Source organism: Thalassophryne amazonica, chromosome 19, assembly GCF_902500255.1.
Source record: "Thalassophryne amazonica chromosome 19, fThaAma1.1, whole genome shotgun sequence".
Taxonomy (NCBI): domain Eukaryota; kingdom Metazoa; phylum Chordata; class Actinopteri; order Batrachoidiformes; family Batrachoididae; genus Thalassophryne; species Thalassophryne amazonica.
In genome coordinates this window covers 63,864,136-63,887,620 of record NC_047121.1, presented here as the reverse complement: position 1 = coordinate 63,887,620, position 23,485 = coordinate 63,864,136, and the positions used below count along the sequence as shown (strand labels likewise).

At 41.0% G+C, this 23,485-nt stretch overlaps 1 protein-coding gene across 1 annotated transcript; it reads right to left on the bottom strand.

The window, feature by feature from the left end:
* Positions 1-2,952: 2,952 nt before the first annotated feature.
* prox2 (prospero homeobox 2) lies at positions 2,953-20,461 on the bottom strand. Its single transcript, XM_034160015.1, has 5 exons — positions 20,342-20,461; positions 14,405-15,962; positions 8,712-8,819; positions 4,957-5,151; positions 2,953-3,239 (listed from the first exon to the last, which is right to left on the bottom strand). Exons 2-5 carry the CDS (start codon positions 15,956-15,958, stop codon positions 3,072-3,074), a joined length of 2,025 nt encoding a protein of 674 aa, XP_034015906.1. The 5' UTR covers positions 15,959-15,962; positions 20,342-20,461; the 3' UTR covers positions 2,953-3,071.
* Between the last annotated feature and the right edge of the window lie 3,024 nt (positions 20,462-23,485).

Below are 23,485 nucleotides of genomic sequence, written 5' to 3'. Positions count from 1 at the left end.
GCCTGGACCGAGGGCACACCGACCTCTCCCTCAACCACCGGGAATAATGGGGGCTGATACCCCAAACACACCTCAAAGGGGGAGAGGCCAGTGGCTGATGACACTTGACTGTTGTGGGCGTACTCGATCCAGGCCAAATGAGTACTCCAGGCCGCCGGGTGCGCAGCTGTCACACAACGCAGCGTTTGCTCCATTTCTTGATTGGCCCGCTCTGCTTGCCCGTTGGTCTGGGGGTGATACCCGGATGAGAGACTGACCGTGGCCCCCAGTTCCCGGCAAAAGCTCCTCCAGACATGCGAGGAGAACTGGGGACCGCGATCGGAGACGATGTCTGATGGTATTCCATGCAGGCGGACGACGTGGTGGACCAGGAGGTCCGCTGTCTCCTGGGCCGTTGGGAGCTTCGGGAGGGCCACGAAGTGGGCCGCCTTGGAGAATCGGTCCACTATCGTGAGGATGACGGTGTTTCCCTGGGACGGCGGGAGGCCCGTGACAAAATCCAGGCCGATGTGGGACCAGGGGCGATGAGGCACGGGCAGCGGCTGTAGCAGTCCCGGGGCCTTGCGATGGTCGGCCTTGCCCCTGGCGCAGGTGGTACAGGCCTGGATATAGTCCCGGACGTCGGCCTCCAGGGACGCCCACCAGAAGCGCTGCCGGACAACTGCCACGGTTCTTCGCACCCCTGGATGACAGGAGAGCTTAGAGCCGTGACAGAAGTCCAGGACTGCAGCCCTTGCCTCTGGTGGGACGTAAAGTCTGTTCTCTGGTCCAGTCCCGGGGTCCGGGCTTCGTGCCAGGGCCTCCCGGACGGTTCTCTCTACGTCCCAGGTGAGGGTGGCCACGATAGTGGACTCCGGGATGATGGGTTCCGGTGGATCCGACAACTCCGTTTTGACCTCGTCTTCGTGTACCCGGGACAAGGCATCCGATTTCTGGTTCTTGGTCCCGGGCCGGTAGGTGATGCGGAAGTCAAAACGGCCGAAGAACAGTGACCAGCGGGCTTGCCTGGGATTCAGCCGCTTGGCGGTCCTGATATATTCCAGGTTCCGGTGGTCAGTGAAAACCGTGAATGGCACGGACGTTCCCTCCAACAGATGTCTCCACTCTTCAAGAGCCTCTTTCACCGCAAGGAGTTCTCGGTTGCCGACGTCATAGTTCCGTTCAGCCGGGGTCAACCTGCGGGAAAAATAGGCACACGGGTGAAGGACCTTATCGGTCTTCCCACTCTGGGACAGCACAGCTCCTATCCCTGAGTCCGAGGCGTCCACTTCAACCACTAACTGGCGACTAGGATCGGGCTGCACCAGAACGGGTGCAGACGAGAAGCGCCGTTTCAACTCCTTGAACGCGGCATCGCAACGATCCGACCAGGTGAAGGGGACTTTTGGTGAGGTCAGGGCTGTCAGGGGGCTAACAACCTGACTGTAGCCCTTAATGAACCTCCTGTAGAAATTCGCAAAGCCGAGGAACTGTTGCAGCTTCCTACGGCTTGTGGGTTGGGGCCAGTCTCTCACCGCCGCAACCTTGGCCGGATCAGGAGCGACGGAGTTGGGGGAGATGATGAACCCCAGGAAGGACAAAGAGGTGTGGTGAAACTCACACTTCTCGCCCTTAACAAACAGCCGGTTCTCCAATAACCGCTGCACACAACAGAACTATTATGTTCAAACTGCTTTTTTAGCAATCCTGTGAATCACTAAACTAGTATTTAGTTGTATAACCACAGTTTTTCATGATTTCTTCACATCTGCGAGGCATTAATTTTGTTGGTTTGGAACCAAGATTTTGCTCGTTTACTAGTGTGCTTGGGGTCATTGTCTTGTTGAAACACCCATTTCAAGGGCATGTCCTCTTCATCATAAGGCAACATGACCTCTTCAAGTATTTTGACATATCCAAACTGATCCATGATATCTGGTATGTGATATATAGGCCCAACACCATAGTAGGAGAAACATGCCCATATGATGATGCTTGCACCACCATGCTTCACTGTCTTCACTGTGAACTGTGGCTTGAATTCAGAGTTTGGGGGTCGTCTCACAAACTGTCTGCAGCCCTTGGACCCAAAAATAACAATTTGAATCTCTTCAGTCCACAAAATATTCCTCCATTTCTCTTTAGGCCAGTTGATGTGTTCTTTGGCAAATTGTAACCTCTTCTGCACGTCTTTTATTTAACAGAGGGACTTTGTGGGGGATTCTTGCAAATAAATTAGCTTCACACAGGCGTCTTCTAACTGTCACAGCACTTACAGGTAACTCCAGACTGTCTTTCATCATCCTGGAGCTGATCAATGGGTGAGCCTTTGCCATTCTGGTTATTCTTCTATCCATTTTGATGGTGGTTTTCCGTTTTCTTCCACGCGTCTGTTTTTTTTTTTTTGTCCATTTTAAAGCATTCGAGATCATTGTAGATGAACAGCCTATAATTTTTTGTCACCTGCGTATAAGTTTTCCCCTCTCCAATCAACTTTTTAATCAAACTACGCTATTCTTCTGAACAATGTCTTGGATGTCCCATTTTCCTCAGGCTTTCAAAGAGAAAAGCATGTTGAACAGGTGCTGGCTTCATCCTTAAATAGGGGACACCTGATTCACACCTGTTTGTTCCACAAAACTGACGAACTCACTGACTGAATGCCACACTACTATTATTGTGAACACCCCCTTTTCTACTTTTTTTTTAAATAATAGCCCAATTTCATAGCCTTAAGAGTGTGCATATCATGAATGCTTGGTCTTGTTGGATTTGTGAGAATCTACTGAATCTACTGGTACCTTGTTTCCCATGTAACAATAAGAAATATACTCAAAACCTGGATTAATCTTTTTAGTCACATAGCACTACTATTATTCTGAACACTACTGTACTTTTGTAACATTTAAAATTCTGTAGGTTTTTTTTTGTTGTTTGTTGATTTTATGATCACAGATTTACAAAGACGATCAGTTAAGCAACATCTACATTTTGATTTCAACTCACTAAATGCACTACAATACAATACTGACAGAGTGATGACTGACTCCCAACCCACAATTTCCTTTGACTTTGTCTTTGGGTACTTCAGTCTACAAACAGGAAGACGTTTTGAAGTCTTCTGGGACGTCACTGTCCAGTTTGCAGATTACCTTGTAGATGGCCTTCTTCCAGGAGGCCTCTGAATCCTTGGTTGCAGAAATGGCTTTATAAAACTCATGGAGGGTGATTTCGGCAACCTCCAGGAATCTGTCTGGAACCTGTGACACAGAGGAAACTGTGGAGGCTTAAAAATCAAATAAGAACATTATTCACGAGAGCTTAATGATATAACATAGCAGTGAAACAGAAATGCCCATGTTTTCACTCAAAGCCAAAATTAAATGAAGCTCTGTAGCCGCGTTCTTCAAACAGTGATGAAAGGAAGTTCATTCCTTTGTTCTCTGCACACGAGGTGATGCAGCACTCATTAACTTTCAATTAGGAGCCCACGTGAGCTGCTCTTGTGTTTATCTGTTGGAGAAGAAGGATCTTCATTTTTACTGTCACAAATTTTGGATGCCATCATGTTTACGAGGAGAAGTGCAGGTGCTGGCGTCGCATAAATGTTTTGATCCAAGTGTCACCACTGATTGAATCACTAAAAAATAAAAACCATGAAACAAACATATTGCACAGAAACTAATTGATTAGAAATGTTTTTGGGGTGTTTGATGAGTTCTGCAGACCTTTATTGAGAATTTTCATTGACCACCACATTGCAATTTCTTGGCCTTCAGAAGAGTAAATGGCAAACATCACTCAATTTCCTGGTCCTTAAAGTAGTTAATTCTTCCTGCTCTAGTTTCTGTTCATTATTCTCTTCCATGTCAAAAAAACGTCCACATCTTCTAATATCAGTAAATGAATACTAAGTCAAACAGTTCATTTCATGAAGCCCACAAACAGCTTGAGAGAACACTGAATAAACAGGAAGTTAAATGGTTTCCTTGATTTAGTGCAGAGGTCAAAGCCACCAAGGTTGGAGAGCCAGAGCCATCCACAGAGAAGATACAAAGCTTTTGTATCACTTTTTTTCGAGATTCATTCAGATGGCAAAATGTACTGATTCTGGTTTACAATCCCAGTAAGATGAACTGAACTGGGAATAATTTGGACTTCAGTGTGTTGCTCAAGGACCTTTCGACACAGACCATGAGGGTTCTGGGAGCGAATCGCTGGTCCATCAGTGGACGGTCTACTCTCCCATCTGATCCATAATTGGCTACATGGAAACGTAGGTGTGAATTTGAAAATATTTAAGATCAGAAATGGTTGAAGTGAAGTGACACCTTGGTGTTACTGAAGTTAGGGTAAGGGTGTACACGCAAGGGATGCTGGGAGAAAACCAATCCAGAGTAGTCGTTTCCCATCCACTGGCCAGTTAAACGTTGTTGTCACAAGTTATTTTCCTTTCTCCTCATCTCCCGACACAAAGCATCCCTGGGAAAGGAATGTCTTGGTCCCAAGGTAAAGAAAACGGTCTGGTCCCTTTCCCACCAAACGGCCTTCTCCCTCGGAATTCACTGCATCCTTCTCACCATTCCGCATCAGTAGCTATTTCAGTCTTGCTCAGGCGTACTGGTCCTCTAATCCTGAGTTGTTTTAGTGGGATTTTGCGGCTTCCTCTTCCCACAGTTTGATAAAGCATCACTCTGGAGTTTAGATAATGGCTGTGAAGGCTGTCCAGCCACAGGTGCAGTGTGACACACAGGTCAGCACAAAGACATACGGGACCACATCTACATGCTGACGGTGGGACACGTAACACTCGGTAACTGCTCTGACTCATGCAAAGAGACTTCCTCCCCGAATTATGCTGAGACAAATAAAAATCAAAGCATGACTTGGAGGTGCAAGGATGACAATATTATAATTTTTGCATAAATAACAATTTGAGAGATCTTTTGATGTAAATCAAATCAGCACAGTACTCACGTGGAAGTCATTGGCTTTATTGTAGTGCATGTTCAGTGCCCGGAACAGCTCTGAGTCCCTGCTGACTTTGATGTCTTTGACATCTCTGATGCCATCAGCGATGGCCTGCCGGGCAAACTTTTCCATCTGGATGTAGTAGAACTCCCTGAAGTTGCTGAACCACTTGATCAGCTGAGAGGTGATACAGCGATTGAACTGGAAATGGAGAGAAAATAAATCTTTGGCGTTTTTAGATACTTGAAATCTCATATGGAGGTGTTACAGGCACATCCAGCTTTGAGGAGAACCCGGGGAAGACCCAGGACTAGTGGAGAGATTATATCTCCACACTGGCCTGGGAACGCCTCGGGATCCCCCAGTCAGAAGTGATAAACGTGATCCAGGAAAGGGAAGTTTGGGGTATCCTATTGGAGCTGTTGCCCCGGCAATCCGGTCTCAGATAAGCAGTTGAAGATGAGTGAGTGAGTACAGTCTGCTGGTACTACGTCCTTAGAGGTTCTCAGCAAACCCCTCAAGGAGGTTCAAGAGCAGGTCTGCTCTGTTATTTTTAACAGTGTCAATAAGAACAGTTTACATTTTTAGAAATAGTAAATAATACTTTACAATTACAATAAATCTGGCATGACAGAACCTTTCCATAACTGACTGCAGCCCCGTATTCAAACTGCAGGGCAAATGGCCACCTAATGGTCCATCACTCGGCTGAACATTAATTGCTCTGAGCTTTTCCCACCGAATGTTCACGGTGAACAAACATATGTCAGCTCTGTATTTCTAAACGCAGTCTTGACATTAGTCTTGTTATTCTATCTCATCATCCAGAAAGGCAGCAAAAAAACTGCCTAAAGGCTGGGCAGGCATCAAAGATGCTTCTTCTGTCTGGCGGGGCAGCGGGTGAGAAAGCGCTGGAATAAAGACCGAAGGAAGCTTCTCTCTCATTGACTTGAGCTGATAGGATGGAATCAGACACTAGGATTAGGTGCGCTTTTGTTCGGTGCCACTTCCCACCACAGGATTGTAAGCAAGGTGGAGACGTTTACAGGCTGCAGCATAGGTGCCCCTTCTGCCTCTACCGCCCTGACCCCAGAGGTCACAGCAGACTGATGGCCAGGGGCCAACCCTGGCCCAGACATCTAGAGCTCAGGTTTAGAAGTTACGTTAAAGAGATAAGAGACAAAGGAGGGTAGAAATCAAGGAGGTAGTGGAGTTTGAACAGAGCTGGACAGAAGAAGCCAGAGGAGATTTAAAATTAAAGAGGAAAAAAAAAGAAGAAAACAAGTGGTTAGGTTTTAGACTTCAAAGCCTTATAATGGGTCAGTTACGACTAAAATACATGGAAACATTTACACAGTTGTTAAATTAACACTGAGGGTCCCGTTCACAAAATTAATCATTAAATCCACTCTGATTCTTTTTGGTAGATGTTTCCCCTCTTGTTTTTAAAGGGAATATGGGCCAAAAAGATAAATCTTTCCCTGTAGACTAAAGCGTCAAATCACAAAATGTAATTGTTGTTTCAACTCCTGGATTATTGTACAGATCTGAGATATGGACTCTATTCCATGGTTGAAGATGTCGGACATCTTCAGTGCTAGGTCTCGTGGGTATTGCCGTAATGGCATTGTGTCAAACTTCCGGATAGACTAGATTTACCATCAGGTTATCTTTATTTTACATTGGCTCATTCAATGTGATGCCAAATTGAGACTGATGCGACACAATGCCTTTGGGGTTTGGCACCTACCCAGATCTCTATGAATTAACCTGAATGCAGGTCGGGTCGACTTGCATTCTGCAGACACAACAAGATGACTGGGATTTTGAACATACCCCAAACTCCACGATTGAACCCAAACACCTTGATATTGGGCTGGGAAGACTTGTAATCTGCTGACACATAACAAATACCACTATTCTGAACAGATTTGGTAAATGGACTGCACTTATATAGCACTTTTCCATCTGCATGAGACGCTCAAACCGCTTTACACATCAATGCCTCACATTCACCCCAATGTCAGGCTGCTGCCAGGCAAGGTGCCCACTACACACTTCGGGATTAAGGACCTTGACCAAGGGCCGTTAGTGATTTTCCAGTCAGGCTGGGATTTGAACTGAGGATCCTCTAGTCTCAAGCCCAACGCTTAACCACTAGCCCATCACCTTCCTATCAGATTCACTTTATTTCATGTTGGGTCTTCTGGTATGATGCCACACAATGTCTCTGAGGTTTGGAATATGCTCAGAACTGGTCTTGAATGACCTGATATTCAGTTGGGAACACTATTCTACTGGTGCATACCAAATAGTATATTCCTGACCAGGTTTCCTATCAGATTAGCTTCATTTCATGTTGAGTCATCTGGTGTGACACTGGCTTTAGTCTGATGTGACACAATGCCTCTGCGGTTTTGAACATGCCTCAAACTCTACGATGGAACCTGAACACCCTGATATCAGGTTGGCAAGATTTGTATTCTACTGGCACAAATCAAATAGTATATTCCCAACAAGATTCCTGATTAGATTAGCGTAAATTCACATTGGTTGTCCTGATGACACCAGTTTTACACTATGACGCAATGCCTCTGAGGTCTTGAACATGCCTTAAACTCTACGATGGAACCTGAATGCCCTGATATCAAGTTGGCAAGCCTTGTATTCTACTGGCACAAATCAAATAGTATATTCCCAACAAGATTCCTGATTAGATTAGCGTAAATTCACATTGGTTGTCCTGATGACACCAGTTTTACACTATGACGCAATGCCTCTGAGGTCTTGAACATGCCTTAAACTCTACGATGGAACCTGAATGCCCTGATATCAAGTTGGCAAGCCTTGTATTCTACTGGCACAAATCAAATAGTATATTCCTGACCAGATTCCTGATCAGATTAGCGTCAATTCATGTTGGTTGTCCTGATGACACCAGTTTTAGACTATCACGCAATGCCTCTGGGGTTTTGAACATGCCTGGCCTTTTATTGCGGGCAGTCTAAGGCACACCTGTGCACTAATCATGGTGTTTAATCAGCATCTCGATATGGCACACCTGTGAGGTGGGATGGATTATCTCAGCAAAGGAGAAGTGCTCACTATCACAGATTTAGACTGGTTTGTGAACAATATTTGAGGGAAATGGTGATATTGTGTATGTGGAAAAAGTTTTAGATCTTTGAGTTCATCTCATACAAAATGGGAGCAAAACCAAAAGTGTTGCGTTTATATTTTTGTTGAGTGTATATAACTCTCTGGAACCAAGTCTACCTGCGGGTACAAATATAGTAACCCGAACCCGAACCTGAACTGACAGGAGAAAAGGCAAAAAAAAAAAAAAAAAAAAGAGAGAGTGGAGCTGGTAGAAGAAGCACAAGATCAGGCCAAAGCACACAGGATGTTGTGGTTAGCGCCAGCGTCCGCTCACAGCTCGCTGCAGCACAAGTCTCTAATACCAACTCAGTGTTGACACTCAATAGCAATGCCTTGCCCACAGAGCCCTTTGTCACTCCATTTGCTGACTGGAGTGGCTTTTTTAAAGAGAGAATGCCCCCATATCTCCCGCTGCCCCAGGACATGCTAGCAGCTCAGCGGCTTTGTTGTGTAAACCCTCTGCCTTTTTGTTTCTTTCCTCCGACGCGCTACAGATTTGTCTACCTCACCACTGGACACCCGGGGGGTACAACTACAGACCTGACAATAAGCCCTGTTGTTTTCCACCTTCAAAAAAAGCGGAAAGGAAATAAAAGCATTACCTTGACATCAGGGAAGAAGGTTTTCAGTACGTTGGAACTCGGGTAGCGGGTGTAGAAGAACATGAGCTTTGCCTTCTTCAGATGGCTGGGCGTGAGACCTTCCTGAATGTTTGCATGTACGTTAAGGCAGACATATTGAAAATTAAATATAATGCGTGGCCTAGAGGCCCCATGCAAAGTGAGAGCGGAGGATTGTGTTGCCGTAATCTCAGCTAAATTGAATTTCGCTAAAGAACAGCTCGGCATTAAGCGGGGAGTCAATAATGACCCTAACATGTGCTTATTGGCAAAACAGAATTACGAATTAGATTAGGGATTTTTAATTAGAGACCCAAGCACTTCATGCCTGGCAGTTAAGATATTTTGTTTTGAAGAAAGGAGCTGATTTTCAGAAGTAATTAAGTTGATTTTTTCAATGACATGTGTCGCACTACATCGTTCCTCCGACATACTCTTTAAAGGGGAATATTTTACAGAAAGTTTTATCAAATATACATTTTAAATGGTCTTTCATCTTTTGGTTAAAATTATGTCAGTGCAAAACAAATAATAAAAATACATTCAATGTGCAACATTTATAAATCAGAAAGCCAATTAATTTTTAAGTAGAAGAGTACTTATAGAGCACAGACCTGCACCAAGGCTAATTTATGAGTTTGTAACTATATATGTTATGTAGCAGTCATTAAATTAAAGCTGTACGGCCTTTCAAATTTCACAAAACTGACAAAAGTGAGTTTCTACCAAAATCCAAGCATTATAATGTTGGTTTATTTTTGTAGCATGTTGCAAAATTACAGCTCATTTTAACAAAGAGATAACGCAGAGATTACCTGTGACGTGACACACTTGCTTGTTACATGCTAACGTCCATAAGATGTCTTGTAAATTGCTTCAGAGGTGTTATCTGGGTACCAAAACAGAGTTTTTAGATTTCTGTATTTCCCACTAATGTTTACAAAGTACATTACATTTATACAGAAATAAGTTATTTCAGAGTGTTTTCTGTCATCTTTGTTTATTTTGTTCGAGGGAACAGTCAGCTGATGTCATGCTGCCTTCCTTTACTTCCCCCACGTGATCTGTGATGTCAAACCCAAATATGTGTCATGGCGTCTGTTGGCTTGAATTTTGACCCATCAGGGTAGAAATTCTAAATTTTTTCCAGACAGTGTGAATTTTGATCATATCATCAATATCATTTTATGAATCCCTTATTCAAATGCTAAGAAACAAAATAATAGTGAAAATTATTTTTATGATGTAAATCTTTAAAAACCCAAAGGCCATACAGCTTTAAGATTACTCTGCTATAAAAACCTATTCTCATGCATATTTATAGATATTACCTCAAAATGTAATTACATTTCTGATAAATAAATGAACATGTATAAAAAGCCATATCTCACAATCTTAAAGACAGTTTAAAAAAATTTAAATGTTGGGATCTGCCTCTTGATTTGGATCTGCTCTATAATTTAACAAGTTCTTCTGCTTCTCAGGCTGACAGACAGACAAACAAACATACAATAATGAACACATGATGTCCTTGGCAGAAGTAAAATGCATGATTTTTTAGATGTTTGTATTTAATGTTTTGTTGCTATTATTTTACTGTTGCAAAATTATTCATAACTATTTTATGTTGTCATATCATGCAATGAGTTTTGCAACTTGACAGTTTTTTTTTTTTATTATTTCTTTCATGAAATATGAATAAAAATCTCTAGCTGTGGGGGATGTGTGGACATTTCAAATTAGATTTTCTATCAACTTATAAAGAAACCCCAAACCAACCACTATATTTTCGGTGCACATTTTGTGCATTTATGCACATTGTATACAAAATAACCCGTAATATTTGATTAGTTACAAATAAAAATAATTGAAATGGTTTTCAATATTTTCTCCTTAGATGTTGAGAAACATTTTCTCAAGCAAACCCTATGTCTTATTGTAATGATATGTCTTATTACATCAGCAAGAGAAAAATGTATCAGCACATCCTACCTTTGAAAGAAAGTTGGTCATGAATTATTTACTGTTGAGAGAGACCAGGAGCTCTTTGGAATGTCAGGATTAAAAAGTGAGTTATAATACCACATTATATATTTCTACCATCCTGGCACACAAAACTGGACATTTAAATAAATGTTACTAATAATTTTCTCTCCAAAGAGATTCGAAATTATAGTATCTTTGCTAAAGAGGATTTTTGAACCACATCTGCTGATTGGCTTCACTGTTTTTGTTTGTTTTGTTTTTATTAGGGCGACTCAAAACAAGGATGGAAAATTGAAAGTATAAGACAACCCTTAGATTAGTGATTTTTGTGATTATCTCAATTAACGTCTGCATCCAAGACCCCCCCCCCCCCCCCGCCGCCCCTTCATTAAGTATTGTGAGTGATGTTTGAACTTTTTTGTCATTTTATATTAACATATCATTTAATTTGACGGGGAAAAAAGGAAACCACCATAAAGTGCTATGCAAATGTTTTATGTACTCTACAATTTTTTTTTTTAAATGTTAAATAAAGCGTTTAATGTTTTCCTTCACCAGGGAATCACCAGAGCATGACTTAAATGATATCACATTGTTTTAGCATGCAAAAGAGATGTATTTTAAAAGGCAAAAAGGCTCATGTGTTTTATTGACTTATAATTACTATTAAATAATAGATATTAAGCAACTTTTTGTTATTCTGACACAGTAACAAATTTATCATATGCACTGAAAAAAAAATTGATGGACTATCTGTTTAAAAAAAAGCGTTGCTTCATTTAATAACACTCAAACTGATTCAGTTGATACAATGAACTAAACAAGTGATATTTATGGCAACTTATCTTATTGTATTAGTTATTTCAGTGTGAGCAGCTGAAGCAATTTGTTTAGGTTTTATCTTTTTTTTTTCAGTGAAACGTCCACTATTTTTTTAATTACTGTAATTTATTACACCTAAATTTAATAGATTATCTCAAAATATATTTAGAATTTAGGTTTTCAACCAAAGTCTAAATATACTTTGAGGAAAAACTAATACATTTTGGTGTAACAAATCACAGTAATTGAAATTGGTCTTAGATTATTATTAATATTATTATTATTATTATTCAGTGTGGCAAGGAATCAGTCATCTTAGTTTGTGTTTGTTTGATTTTTATTTTTATTTTTTTTTTGCCTGTCCATCTGTCTGACAGCTTTCATCAGGATTATTCAAAACTTTTGCAGCTGATGTAGACTAAAAGTGGTTAAAAATCCATCCCCAAATATATGGATTAAGTTTTACAATGTGATCAATTAAAAAACAACAGCAATTCCATTGATCATGATGAAACATGTCAGCCACACAACAAATAAACTGGAATTTCTGATATAGCAAAACATACATACCAACAGTGTCATCCAAATTAGAGCATTAAATAATTGTTGGATCAACTTAAAGTACTTTGCTTTTTCTGTTAGTAACACACAAATCAATTAAGTTTCTCCAAATTAGTAATATTTATGACACTTTGTGACCTTAATTTGATCAAACTTCATTAATTTGTGTTCCCATTTGAAGCTATACCTTGAAAAGATTTCTCTACCAATTCTGTTCAGTCTTGATGAAGGTACAAAGGTACAAGGTACTCTCCAAAAATGCTTTTCCAGTTTAATTTAATCTGTCCAGTTCAACAGATGTTACCATAATCACATTGTTATCGGACCTCAGCAGCCACAGTTTCTTACAAATATGATTTAGCAGCGGTCAGAAACGCTGTATTCCTCAGCAGCACAGCTCATCCTGAAGTGAATTTCTTTGGGCTCCTACCAGCTAAAAACACTGTTCTCTTACTCTATTCTAATCATGTATATTATGACAAAGGTATCCAACAACAAATGCTCAAGACAAGCACTCAAGTGTTGTGGTTGGCAGGCACTTGTGATTTCCAGCAGCACTCAGATGTGACCTTTTAGATGCACCCCTATCACTCTGATGATGGAGAAATAGATCCTGCACCTTTTCAAGTCTGAAAAAAACGACGTTTCCTGAAACACAAACCGATGCTGTCTCTGCCTTTGAAAAATTGGCTTTTGTTCCTGGCAATTCTTATCAAAGCCTTGTATTCCTTTTTATTTGTCTTTTTCTAGACTTAAAGTCATTACTCTGCTCAGATTAAAGAAGATGCTGTAATTTTCTGTGGGGTTAGCGAGATCAAAGACAAAATTCTCCTTGAAGTTTGTTACTGGAAGAGGCCGTGCTGCAGCGAACCTCCACCGGTCATTGTTCAAACGGAAGAGCCGGAATATTAGGAGTTTTATCAAATATAATGGAAACATATAGAAAAGGGTTAGAACAACAGGAGAGCCACCAAAGTCTGGATCTGGGATGCAGATTTGCATCCTTTGGTTTACACATTGTAGCAGTTGTGATGTCATGTTTGGGGTGGAAATAGCTTATTAATTTAAATTATTTCACATTAAAACTTTCTTTTGATTCCCAGTAATTTTGAAATTTGTAGTGCACGTTTTCAATCCCCCTTTTATTTAAGTTCTCTGCTGCTTCACTGAAAAAAGAACCAACTTAATAATTTGTTTCAATTGGTAACACCTGAATGAATTAAGTTCTTTGAAATTAAGTTAGTAAGTTATTTACTAACTTAATTTCAAAGAACTTAATTCATTCAAGTGTTACCAATTGAAACAATCCAATAAAGTTGGTTCAACTATTGTCTTTTTCAGTGCTCTTTAGGTCCTTTCAAAGCCACTGCGTTTATATATATTTCTAAAAATACATGCATATAGTGCCGTCAAAAGGCACAATTAACCAAATATGCTTAAAAAAAAAGAAAAGCATCTAAACAACAAATGATTTATGATAAAGAGTGCTGAACATTAAATACTAAATAAAATGAACAACTCAATTGAAGCATTAAAAGAACATCATGTCAATCAATTTCTTATTCAATGAATATTATTTTGTATATTATATATATACAGGGTGAACAAAAAAGCACTCCTTGGTTTCAAATATTTACGTATAATATCAAAAATGACATGAATAATTTTACAATTTTGGTATCTACAGTTGCAGAAACTCATCAAGTTTTTTTTCTCTTTTGCAGATTCTTCTTTAAAATTGTAAAATTATTCATGTCACTTTTGGCATTATAAACATTTGAAACCAAGGAGTGCTTTTGTGTTCACCCTGTATATTCCTGATACTGAATCATTGTCTGCTTTGAGTCAAACATAGGACTGTTAACCTACAAAGTAATCAGGTTTTTATTAATCTGAAGAGGTGTGTTATTTATTTAATATGTTATTTTAAAATTAATACACAATATGTTCACCAACATTTTTGCTAAATTAACTAACCTTGAACCACAATACACAATAACCACAATTTTATATAGCGTATACAGTTTGAATCTTTTTAAAAAGTGTATGTACAGTACTATTTTGCACATATTATTATCTTATTATCTTTATTATGATATATAATACCCTTTATATAACTAATTTGTAATGTGTTATTCATTAATGCAGGTCCATCACTGTTATCTTGTATTCATATATAACAAAGCTATGGCTTTTTCAAATTTTTGCATGTTCAACATCTTAAAATTTTGCTTCTTATTTGCTTTATGTTATATTTTATTCGTGTGATGCGAGTAAAATCCACTTTCTTTAAAGTTAAAGGATATGTTGAGAGACATGTAGGGGTTTCGGTCAGCCATGCTCTGCAGATCCGCACAATCGATTTTGACATGCGGGAGACACAGGTTGTCCACCGTCACTGGTCCCAGAGCGGCTGGACGAGGGTGGTGTCCTAAATGGCTGGAGGTCACCTTGGATCTCATGGCAAGGGAATCCCAGGGCAAGTCCACTGAGTCTGGAGAGGTCCTGTCCATTGATGGAGGCATGCAAGTGAGACCACCAAAGTTGGAGTGGGGTCCATACTTGAGGAGGTGCTCCAGGATCTGGCTGTCATGCATTGGTGGACTGTAGTTAAACTGAAACGGTGTGTGGTGTACTGCATAGGGCCTTTTCACTGTCGGAGGCATTGAGCTCAGTGGGGTCACCACAGGCTTGCGGACCACCAGTGACAGTGCTTCTGTCTGGTCCTGTTGATTTTGGGCCTCAGGGCTTTCATAGTACTCAGGTGGCTGCTGTTTGACTGCAGCATCTTCAGCATGGAGCTGCTCCTGGGTGGAGTTCTTCCTTTCTGGATCCACATTCATCTCTGAAGATAAGCACACGCTCTGCTGAGGTGACAGCTCCAGCCCTGTGGAACTCAACTTCTTGAACACCCGGTCCACACACTCATCCACAGCCTTGGAGAGCTCCTGCCTCAGGGTTTCTTGCAGGTTCTGGCTTTCTCTTTGATGACCCAAACACCCAGTTACTTTCATTTGGTCTATATACTCTGCAGATAACCTGCTGCCCTTCATCTCAAAGTCAAAGGGTGACTTGGTGCTTTGGGCCAAGATGTCATGCTCGGTGTCAGCTGCTGTCTTGTCTCTGTCGTTGTGCATGGAATCGTCCTGGTTGTAAACTTGGAAAAACTTCTCCTGGAGCTGCCGCAGCAGCCTCTGCATGCTGTGGAGCTGCTCTTGCAGCTTGTGACACTCTTCATCTTTAGTGCTCAAGCTGTCACCATTGTTGCCTCCTGCTCCTCTGTCTTTTGAGCCTTCCTGATGCTGAGGCAACCTTTGCTTACGTTTATTCTCTCTGTACACCTCTCTGGTCTCCCTGGTGTCTCTGGGATCACCCTCAGACCTCTCAACATCTCCATGTGGCTTGCTGTTGGGAGAACCCGCCATGACTTTGATGATGTTCTCCACTCGAGCCCTCTTGGCCTGCAGATGGTCACTCAGGTGATGTTCCCCATCCGGGCTGGCCCCTGTGGAAAAGTGACCACTGGAGGAGCCGACGTCCACCATACTGTCTTTTGAGGACACACTGCTTTGATCCTCCTGGCAGGAGTCGGCAGCAGTGGAGCTATAATGGTAGAAATGACTTTCATCAAACGCCCTCTTGTTGTGGATTGTTTTACGGAGGAGTTGAGAGATGATGGAACCACTGGAGTATGGAGCCAAAGGCTCATTGTATATGGTTCTTGAGATGCAAGGTAGCATGACGTCAGCTTTGTCATCCTCGCTGGAGCTGTGTATGTTCTGCTCTGGAAGACTGAGGTTCATTCTCGGTGAAAAAGAAAATAACCTGCCGCGATTTTCACAGCAGATCATCAAATTCATAAATCTACAAAGGCAGAAGAACCAGCACACAGTTAGGGTTCAAAAAACACTGATTAGTGGAAAATGATATAGAAAACACACACACACACACACACACACACACACACACACACACACACACACACACACACACACACACACACACACACACACACACACACACACACACAGGTATCCACTCAATCAACGGTTCAAGAGAAACTGATGTCATCATTCTCCGGTTATCTGTTTTTATGACTGAAGGCATACAGAGGATTTACCTGAACCGGGTAAATGGCAGAAAATGAAAATTAAAAGTGTAATAAATAAATAAACAATTACATTTTATTTTTTATTGTTTCTTAAACAATATTGATGTTATATGGCACTTGCTTCCTAAACACACTCAAAAAAAAAAGTGACTGGAGCAGGTTGTACACTGTCCATTAACATTTTGTTTTTAGTTTACTTAAAATACACACTAAAAAAACAAGAGAATTGTTGGACCAACTTAATAAATTACTTCTACTGATAACACTCAAATGAATTAAGTTAATTCAAAGTAACATAAGAAGTAATGTCGACTCGACCAAACTTTTTAAATTAATTTATACAAACTTAATTCAATTGACTGTTACCAATTGAAGCCATTTAATTAGGTTTTCTCTTTTTTCAGTGCATGTCTTTGTTAAGATAACATGTTTGTTTTCTAATATATTCAATCAATCAATCAATCAATTTTTTTATATAGCGCCAAATCACAACAAACAGTTGCCCCAAGGCACTTTATATTGTAAGGCAAGGCCATACAATAATTATGTAAAACCCCAACGGTCAAAACGACCCCCTGTGAGCAAGCACTTGGCTACAGTGGGAAGGAAAAACTCCCTTTTAACAGGAAGAAACCTCCAGCAGAACCAGGCTCAGGGAGGGGCAGTCTTCTGCTGGGACTGGTTGGGGCTGAGGGAGAGAACCAGTAAAAAGACATGCTGTGGAGGGGAGCAGAGATCGATCACTAATGATTAAATGCAGAGTGGTGCATACAGAGCGAAAAGAAAAAGAAACAATGCATCATGGGAACCCCCCAGCAGTCTACGTCTATAGCAGCATAACTAAGGGATGGTTCAGGGTCACCTGATCCAGCCCTAACTATAAGCTTTAGCAAAAAGGAAAGTTTTAAGCCTAATCTTAAAAGTAGAGAGGGTGTCTGTCTCCCTGATCTGAATTGGGAGCTGGTTCCACAGGAGAGGAGCCTGAAAGCTGATGGCTCTGCCTCCCATTCTACTCTTACAAACCCTAGGAACTACAAGTAAGCCTGCAGTCTGAGAGCGAAGTGCTCTATTGGGGTGATATGGTACTACGAGGTCCCTAAGATAAGACGGGACCTGATTATTCAAAACCTTATAAGTAAGAAGAAGAATTTTAAATTCTATTCTAGAATTAACAGGAAGCCAATGAAGAGAGGCCAATATGGGTGAGATATGCTCTCTCCTTCTAGTCCCCGTCAGTACTCTAGCTGCAGCATTTTGAATTAACTGAAGGCTTTTTAGGGAACTTTTAGGACAACCTGATAATAATGAATTACAATAGTCCAGCCTAGAGGAAATAAATGCATGAATTAGTTTTTCAGCATCACTCTGAGACAAGACCTTTCTGATTTTAGAGATATTGCGTAAATGCAAAAAAGCAGTCCTACATATTTGTTTAATATGCGCTTTGAATGACATATCCTGATCAAAAATGACTCCAAGATTTCTCACAGTATTACTAGAGGTCAGGGTAATGCCATCCAGAGTAAGGATCTGGTTAGACATCATGTTTCTAAGATTTGTGGGGCCAAGTACAATAACTTCAGTTTTATCTGAGTTTAAAAGCAGGAAATTAGAGGTCATCCATGTCTTTATGTCTGTAAGACAATCCTGCAGTTTAGCTAATTGGTGTGTGTCCTCTGGCTTCATGGATAGATAAAGCTGGGTATCATCTGCGTAACAATGAAAATTTAAGCAATACCGTCTAATAATACTGCCTAAGGGAAGCATATATAAAGTGAATAAAATTGGTCCTAGCACAGAACCTTGTGGAACTCCATAATTAACTTTAGTCTGTGAAGAAGATTCCCCATTTACATGAACAGACAATATGATTACAGACAAATATGATTCAAACCACCGCAGCGCAGTGCCTTTAATACCTATGGCATGCTCTAATCTCTGTAATAAAATTTTATGGTCAACAGTATCAAAAGCAGCACTGAGGTCTAACAGAACAAGCACAGAGATGAGTCCACTGTCCGAGGCCATAAGAAGATCATTTGTAACCTTCACTAATGCTGTTTCTGTACTATGATGAATTCTAAAACCTGACTGAAACTCTTCAAAAAGACCATTCCTCTGCAGATGATCAGTTAGCTGTTTTACAACTACCCTTTCAAGAATTTTTGAGAGAAAAGGAAGGTTGGAGATTGGCCTATAATTAGCTAAGATAGCTGGGTCAAGTGATGGCTTTTTAAGTAATGATTTCATTACTGCCATCTTAAAAGCCTGTGGTACATAGCCAACTAACAAAGATAGATTGATCATATTTAAGATCGAAGCATTAAATAATGGTAGGGCTTCCTTGAGCAGCCTGGTAGGAATGGGGTCTAATAAACATGTTGATGGTTTGGATGAAGTAACTAATGAAAATAACTCAGACAGAACAATCGGAGAGAAAGAGTCTAACCAAATACCGGCATCACTGAAAGCAGCCAAAGATAACGATACGTCTTTGGGATGGTTATGAGTAATTTTTTCTCTAATAGTTAAAATTTTGTTAGCAAAGAAAGTCATGAAGTCATTACTAGTTAAAGTTAATGGAATACTCAGCTCAATAGAGCTCTGACTCTTTGTCAGCCTGGCTACAGTGCTGAAAAGAAACCTGGGGTTGTTCTTATTTTCTTCAATTAGTGATGAGTAGAAAGATGTCCTAGCTTTACGGAGGGCTTTTTTATAGAGCAACAGACTCTTTTTCCACGCTAATATATTCTTTGTTACATTGAATGAAATTAATATTTTTGCTTTTAACTGACAATTTTATGGAACCTGTTATCAAAATCAATTTAATAAAAGTCCATTTTTTATTTTTTTGAATAAAGATGATCCCTGGTTCAACACCCTGTTTTCCATATATATATGTGGAATTGTGCATCTGGTGTAAAACTTGTGCCAAATCAACAGGAAGCTCCTCTCTTGTGACTTCGAGCAAAACGGGAGCAGTGAAAATAAACCTACTTTACAACTGCTGGACAATTAAAAGAACTCCAGTGTTGTTTTTTATCTTTCAGCTTTTATTTTTAGTAATGTGACAGAACATTATTAAAATGAACAACTGTGTAAATAAATAAATAAAATGCACATTGCAGCATAAGAAAGCCATAAGAATCCACCTTTAACTTGATGATATTCAAGATTATCTTCAAATTAACTGATGAAAGGATTAAAATACTAGTACCACCACTTTTTTTTAATTCCTTTTAAAGGTATTTATCATTTTAGTTTGTACTGTCAGAGATGTACCAAACTGTCACATGCACAGAAATGTTTGGTTGCAAAAGAGCGTATTTACACAAACAGCAAAAAAAAAAAAAAAAAGGGAACGGACTGAGGCAATCTGGCAGAGACATCCTCAAACCTGTGGCTTAAATTCAGGAGGATGAAACTAATGTTTTATAATTACTGCAGTTAAATAATTATGGATCAGATGGATTCATAAAGTGTTACATGTGTCATTGAAACATCTGAAAATGCTGCTGTCTCTACATATACGTGCAGAGTGTAGCTTCACATCCTGATGCTCAAAAGATCTCATTTGATTTATTTCTGCTTCTTAAATAAACACCACATTCCATTTCACCAGTTTGCACAATTTAACAAGGTCCAATCATGAGTATTTTTTTTTTCATTTTAACAGAGAAATTGATTTGGGAGGACATGCAAATATATTGAAGCTTTGTGTACAGCAGGAATTATTCCATGTTCAATCCAGTTTTTAATTTCCTGGGAGATAACTAGCTGTAGACTCCACTCCATGAAGAGGAAAGTACAATTTAAAATAAAAATGCATTTCAAGTATTACACCTTAATATATACACATGAACACTGCAAACAAGTGGGTTTCATCACATAACCTGTCATATGAATCCCAATAATCAAAACTTTTGAGCACTGCATCTACACAGCTGAGAAGTGAAGTGCAGCGCAGCATAGTGACTTTTTGTTCATATGCAAAAAAAAGTGAAACTCTGATCCACCGCTGAGCTCACTGCATGAACAGAAATGTTTAGATCTGAAACACACACACACACACTTGCAGATCTTCCTCTGCACTCACACACATACATGCACACACAGTTACAGATGCTCTTACCTGTTGCACACACGGATGAGCTGCCAACCTGACGGCCTGCACAGACTGACAGGAGGAGCGAGCGAGAGTCAATACATCAAAAGGAGCAGGGGCGTGGCTACATCAAAGCTTTGAGGTGCCCACAAACACATTTAGTTTGAGTAACCAACGTGAAGAAAGAAAGTAGGCGTACCTGAATGCTTGTCTGAATATATTGTATACATACATACATACATACATACATATATATATATATATATATATATATATATATATATATATATATATATATATATATGTTTATATTGTAAAAACCTGATGATCTGCAACCTGCTTTTCAAACAAAATGCAAAAAAACATCTGACATGTTATGTAGTTTTATCATCACCTATATAAATTTTGTTCCAAGGTGAAAAATGTTCTATAGTTTACTTATTAATACATTATTTATTTAGAAATATTACATTGCTCACAGCTTCAAGAATTGTTAATTTTTTTAAGTTTTAGGCTTATCATGTGGGTCTATGACTTTTGCACCTGAAGGTGCAGCAGATCGTCCTGCAGTCCAGCTGGACAGCTGCTGTTTAGGGCTCGTAACATCCGATCACTAAGTTCAGAAACTCCGTTATGTGTGCCCATAAATGTTTGCCAGGACCTACAAACTTTCTTCAGCATCCCTTGTTTGTGTCATCAGATTTCCTGGAGAGAGAGAGAGAGAGAGGGAGAGAGAGAGAGAGAGAGAGAGAGAGAGAGAGAGAGAGAGAGAGACTGTCTATTGCTGTATTTATCAAGACCTGCACTTTCTCTTTCCTGGATTTTGAAAGACATCCAGTATAAAACTGAAACCTGTAATCCAGGTTCTTCTGATTATGGGATTACTGTGATGTAGCGCGGGCTATTGGGTATTACTGGTGCCTGCACTGGTAATAACGGATGGGCACGTTAGTGATGTGATGACTGTAACAATCTGATCTCTGGTGTTTACCTGCACTACAGTAACACGATAATCAGAACCTGGATTAGATGATTTCAGTTCATAGGTTGGATGTCTGTCGAAATCCAGAGGAGGAGCACAGCATGTCTTGAAAAAGGAGCAGATGACAGCTTCTAAAAGGCGCTGAAGACTTCCCAACGTCCAAACGTCTGGATGGCAAACACAGGACCGAGGTGGAGGGCAGCCCTCTGTCTTACCTTTGCACAGGACCTGCCGGTAGTGGACATCAGAGTACAACCAACGTATGGACCGGACTCACGCCATATGTGTGCAAGCCCGCATAGGTGTGGTTACTCACTCACTCACTCATGCAGTCACATCTACGCTCATCCTCCCATTCCCAGCACACTGACCTCATGTGCGTGTGTGTGCATAGAACAAGTGATGAAATGATGCAATGATCGCTTAGTGTGTATGTGTGTTCATAACGGCTGAATGAGCCACTATGGGTGTGCGCGGGGTGGATGTGCACACACACGTGCGCCGGTGTCAGCCACTGGACACCTTTCCTGAAAGTTTGTTGGCAGTGGGCCAAGCTTTCCCACCATTTGTCAGACGCAGCCTTTCCAGCAAACTTTGATTTCTTCTTTTTGTGTTTGTTTTTGCTCACTTCAGTACAACGCAACACTGTACACCGCATTATCCGGTTGGATTATCACGTGGGATTTACAGTATTTATGCTATGGTTGTTTGCAGCACACAGCACCTGGGTGAGAGGCCTTGCACCACAGGTGCGCTGTGAAACACTCCTGGTCCTCTGCTGAAGGTGATTCATGTTTAATAATGTTGTCATGGGCTGGCGACACAGTTCCATGTCATACCTCCTACAGAGTTAGATGGTGATAAAGTAATAATATGTATTTTACAGCGGTGAGATCTGTTCAGCTCCGAGCCTCTGATGCGTGCAATAATGCATTACTGCGCATGACACCATGAAGAGGGGCACCTGTCCATGTATCACAGATATGATGGGCACAATATTTCACATATTTATGTCACCCATGGGAAGGACTGGAAATATATCTGTACTATAAGGTCTGTTATGGACATAACAGCCTGTTCAGATCTGTGGCGTGACCTGCCACTGACCTGCAGTGGTACACGGTGCTTTCGGTTTGATTACACTCTATTCACATTCACTGAACATGATGAATGCATGCCACATACATGTTATTACACATCAACATTTCCTTTGCCCTCCCTGGCCATGGTCCAGTGGAGGTGGACATATGTGGCACAACACGCTTTGCTGTGACCGGTCCATCTCAGTGCTCAATCAACCGCGATCAGATCATTTCAAATGCTATTATGATGCCGTCAGAATATATAGATTGCAATCAGATGGCACACAAAATGCACATAGACCACCGTCAGATGTGCGTCCCATCTCAACAGCACCAAGAGTGTTTTGAACTGTGCAACACACTCGGGACAGCTGAGGGAATGGGACTAACTATGTAGACTTCTCAGAGACTGCCGCCCGTCCGTGTCCAGACTGCACATCAATACTTCCTGACTGTAGCTGGATGCGTCATTCTGACACCATTTGTCTCCATCAGCACATGTGTGACGGAGTATAAGTGGGGCGGGGCCTTTAGATTTACATCCTCTATGACAGGGGTGGGCAATCATGTGCCATAAAGGGCCAAGACACTGCAGGTTTTCCGTGCAACCAATCGCCTCAGCAGGTGATTTCATTAATGATCAGGTGTCTCAGCAGGTGATTTCATTGACAACCAGGTGTTTATGTTCAGAGCAGAAGCTCATCAGCAACCCACCTGCTGAGGTGATTGGTTACACGGAAAACCTGCAGTGTCTCGGCCCTCGATGCCCACCCTTGCTCTATGACATTTCTGGCATATGAAGACAGATGCCTGTTATTGATATAAGTGATTCTGCAGTGCTGGCCAGTCCAGTGTCCACTGTCAAACACCTTTTATTTCATAAACTGGCTGTCTGCCTCATTCTTCCTGTCGTTTTGGCCCAGGATGATCCGTAGAGAAATGTGGCGCAGAGTTCTGGTTCTGTGCTGCATCCTAAGTGGACTTTGCCCTGCCAGAGGAGACGCTGTGGAGCTGGACAGCAGGATCCCACTGAGTGGAGCAGCGAGGAAATGCCGGAGCAGGATGCTCTGCCCGGAGCCAAAGCAGAGCAGAGCGCACGGGGAGGAG

What these genes read in the sequence shown, in the direction of transcription:
- prox2 (XM_034160015.1), bottom strand. Translation starts at nt 15,958, where the DNA reads ATGAATTTGATGATCTGCTGTGAAAATCGCGGCAGGTTATTTTCTTTT. An exon ending in ACCCCTACATGTCTCTCAAC is followed by an intron (nt 8,820 to 14,404) that starts ATATCCTTTAAC and finishes GTACATGCAAAC; the next exon opens with ATTCAGGAAGGTCTCACGCC. An exon ending in ATAAAGCCAATGACTTCCAC is followed by an intron (nt 3,240 to 4,956) that starts GTGAGTACTGTG and finishes TCTGTGTCACAG; the next exon opens with GTTCCAGACAGATTCCTGGA.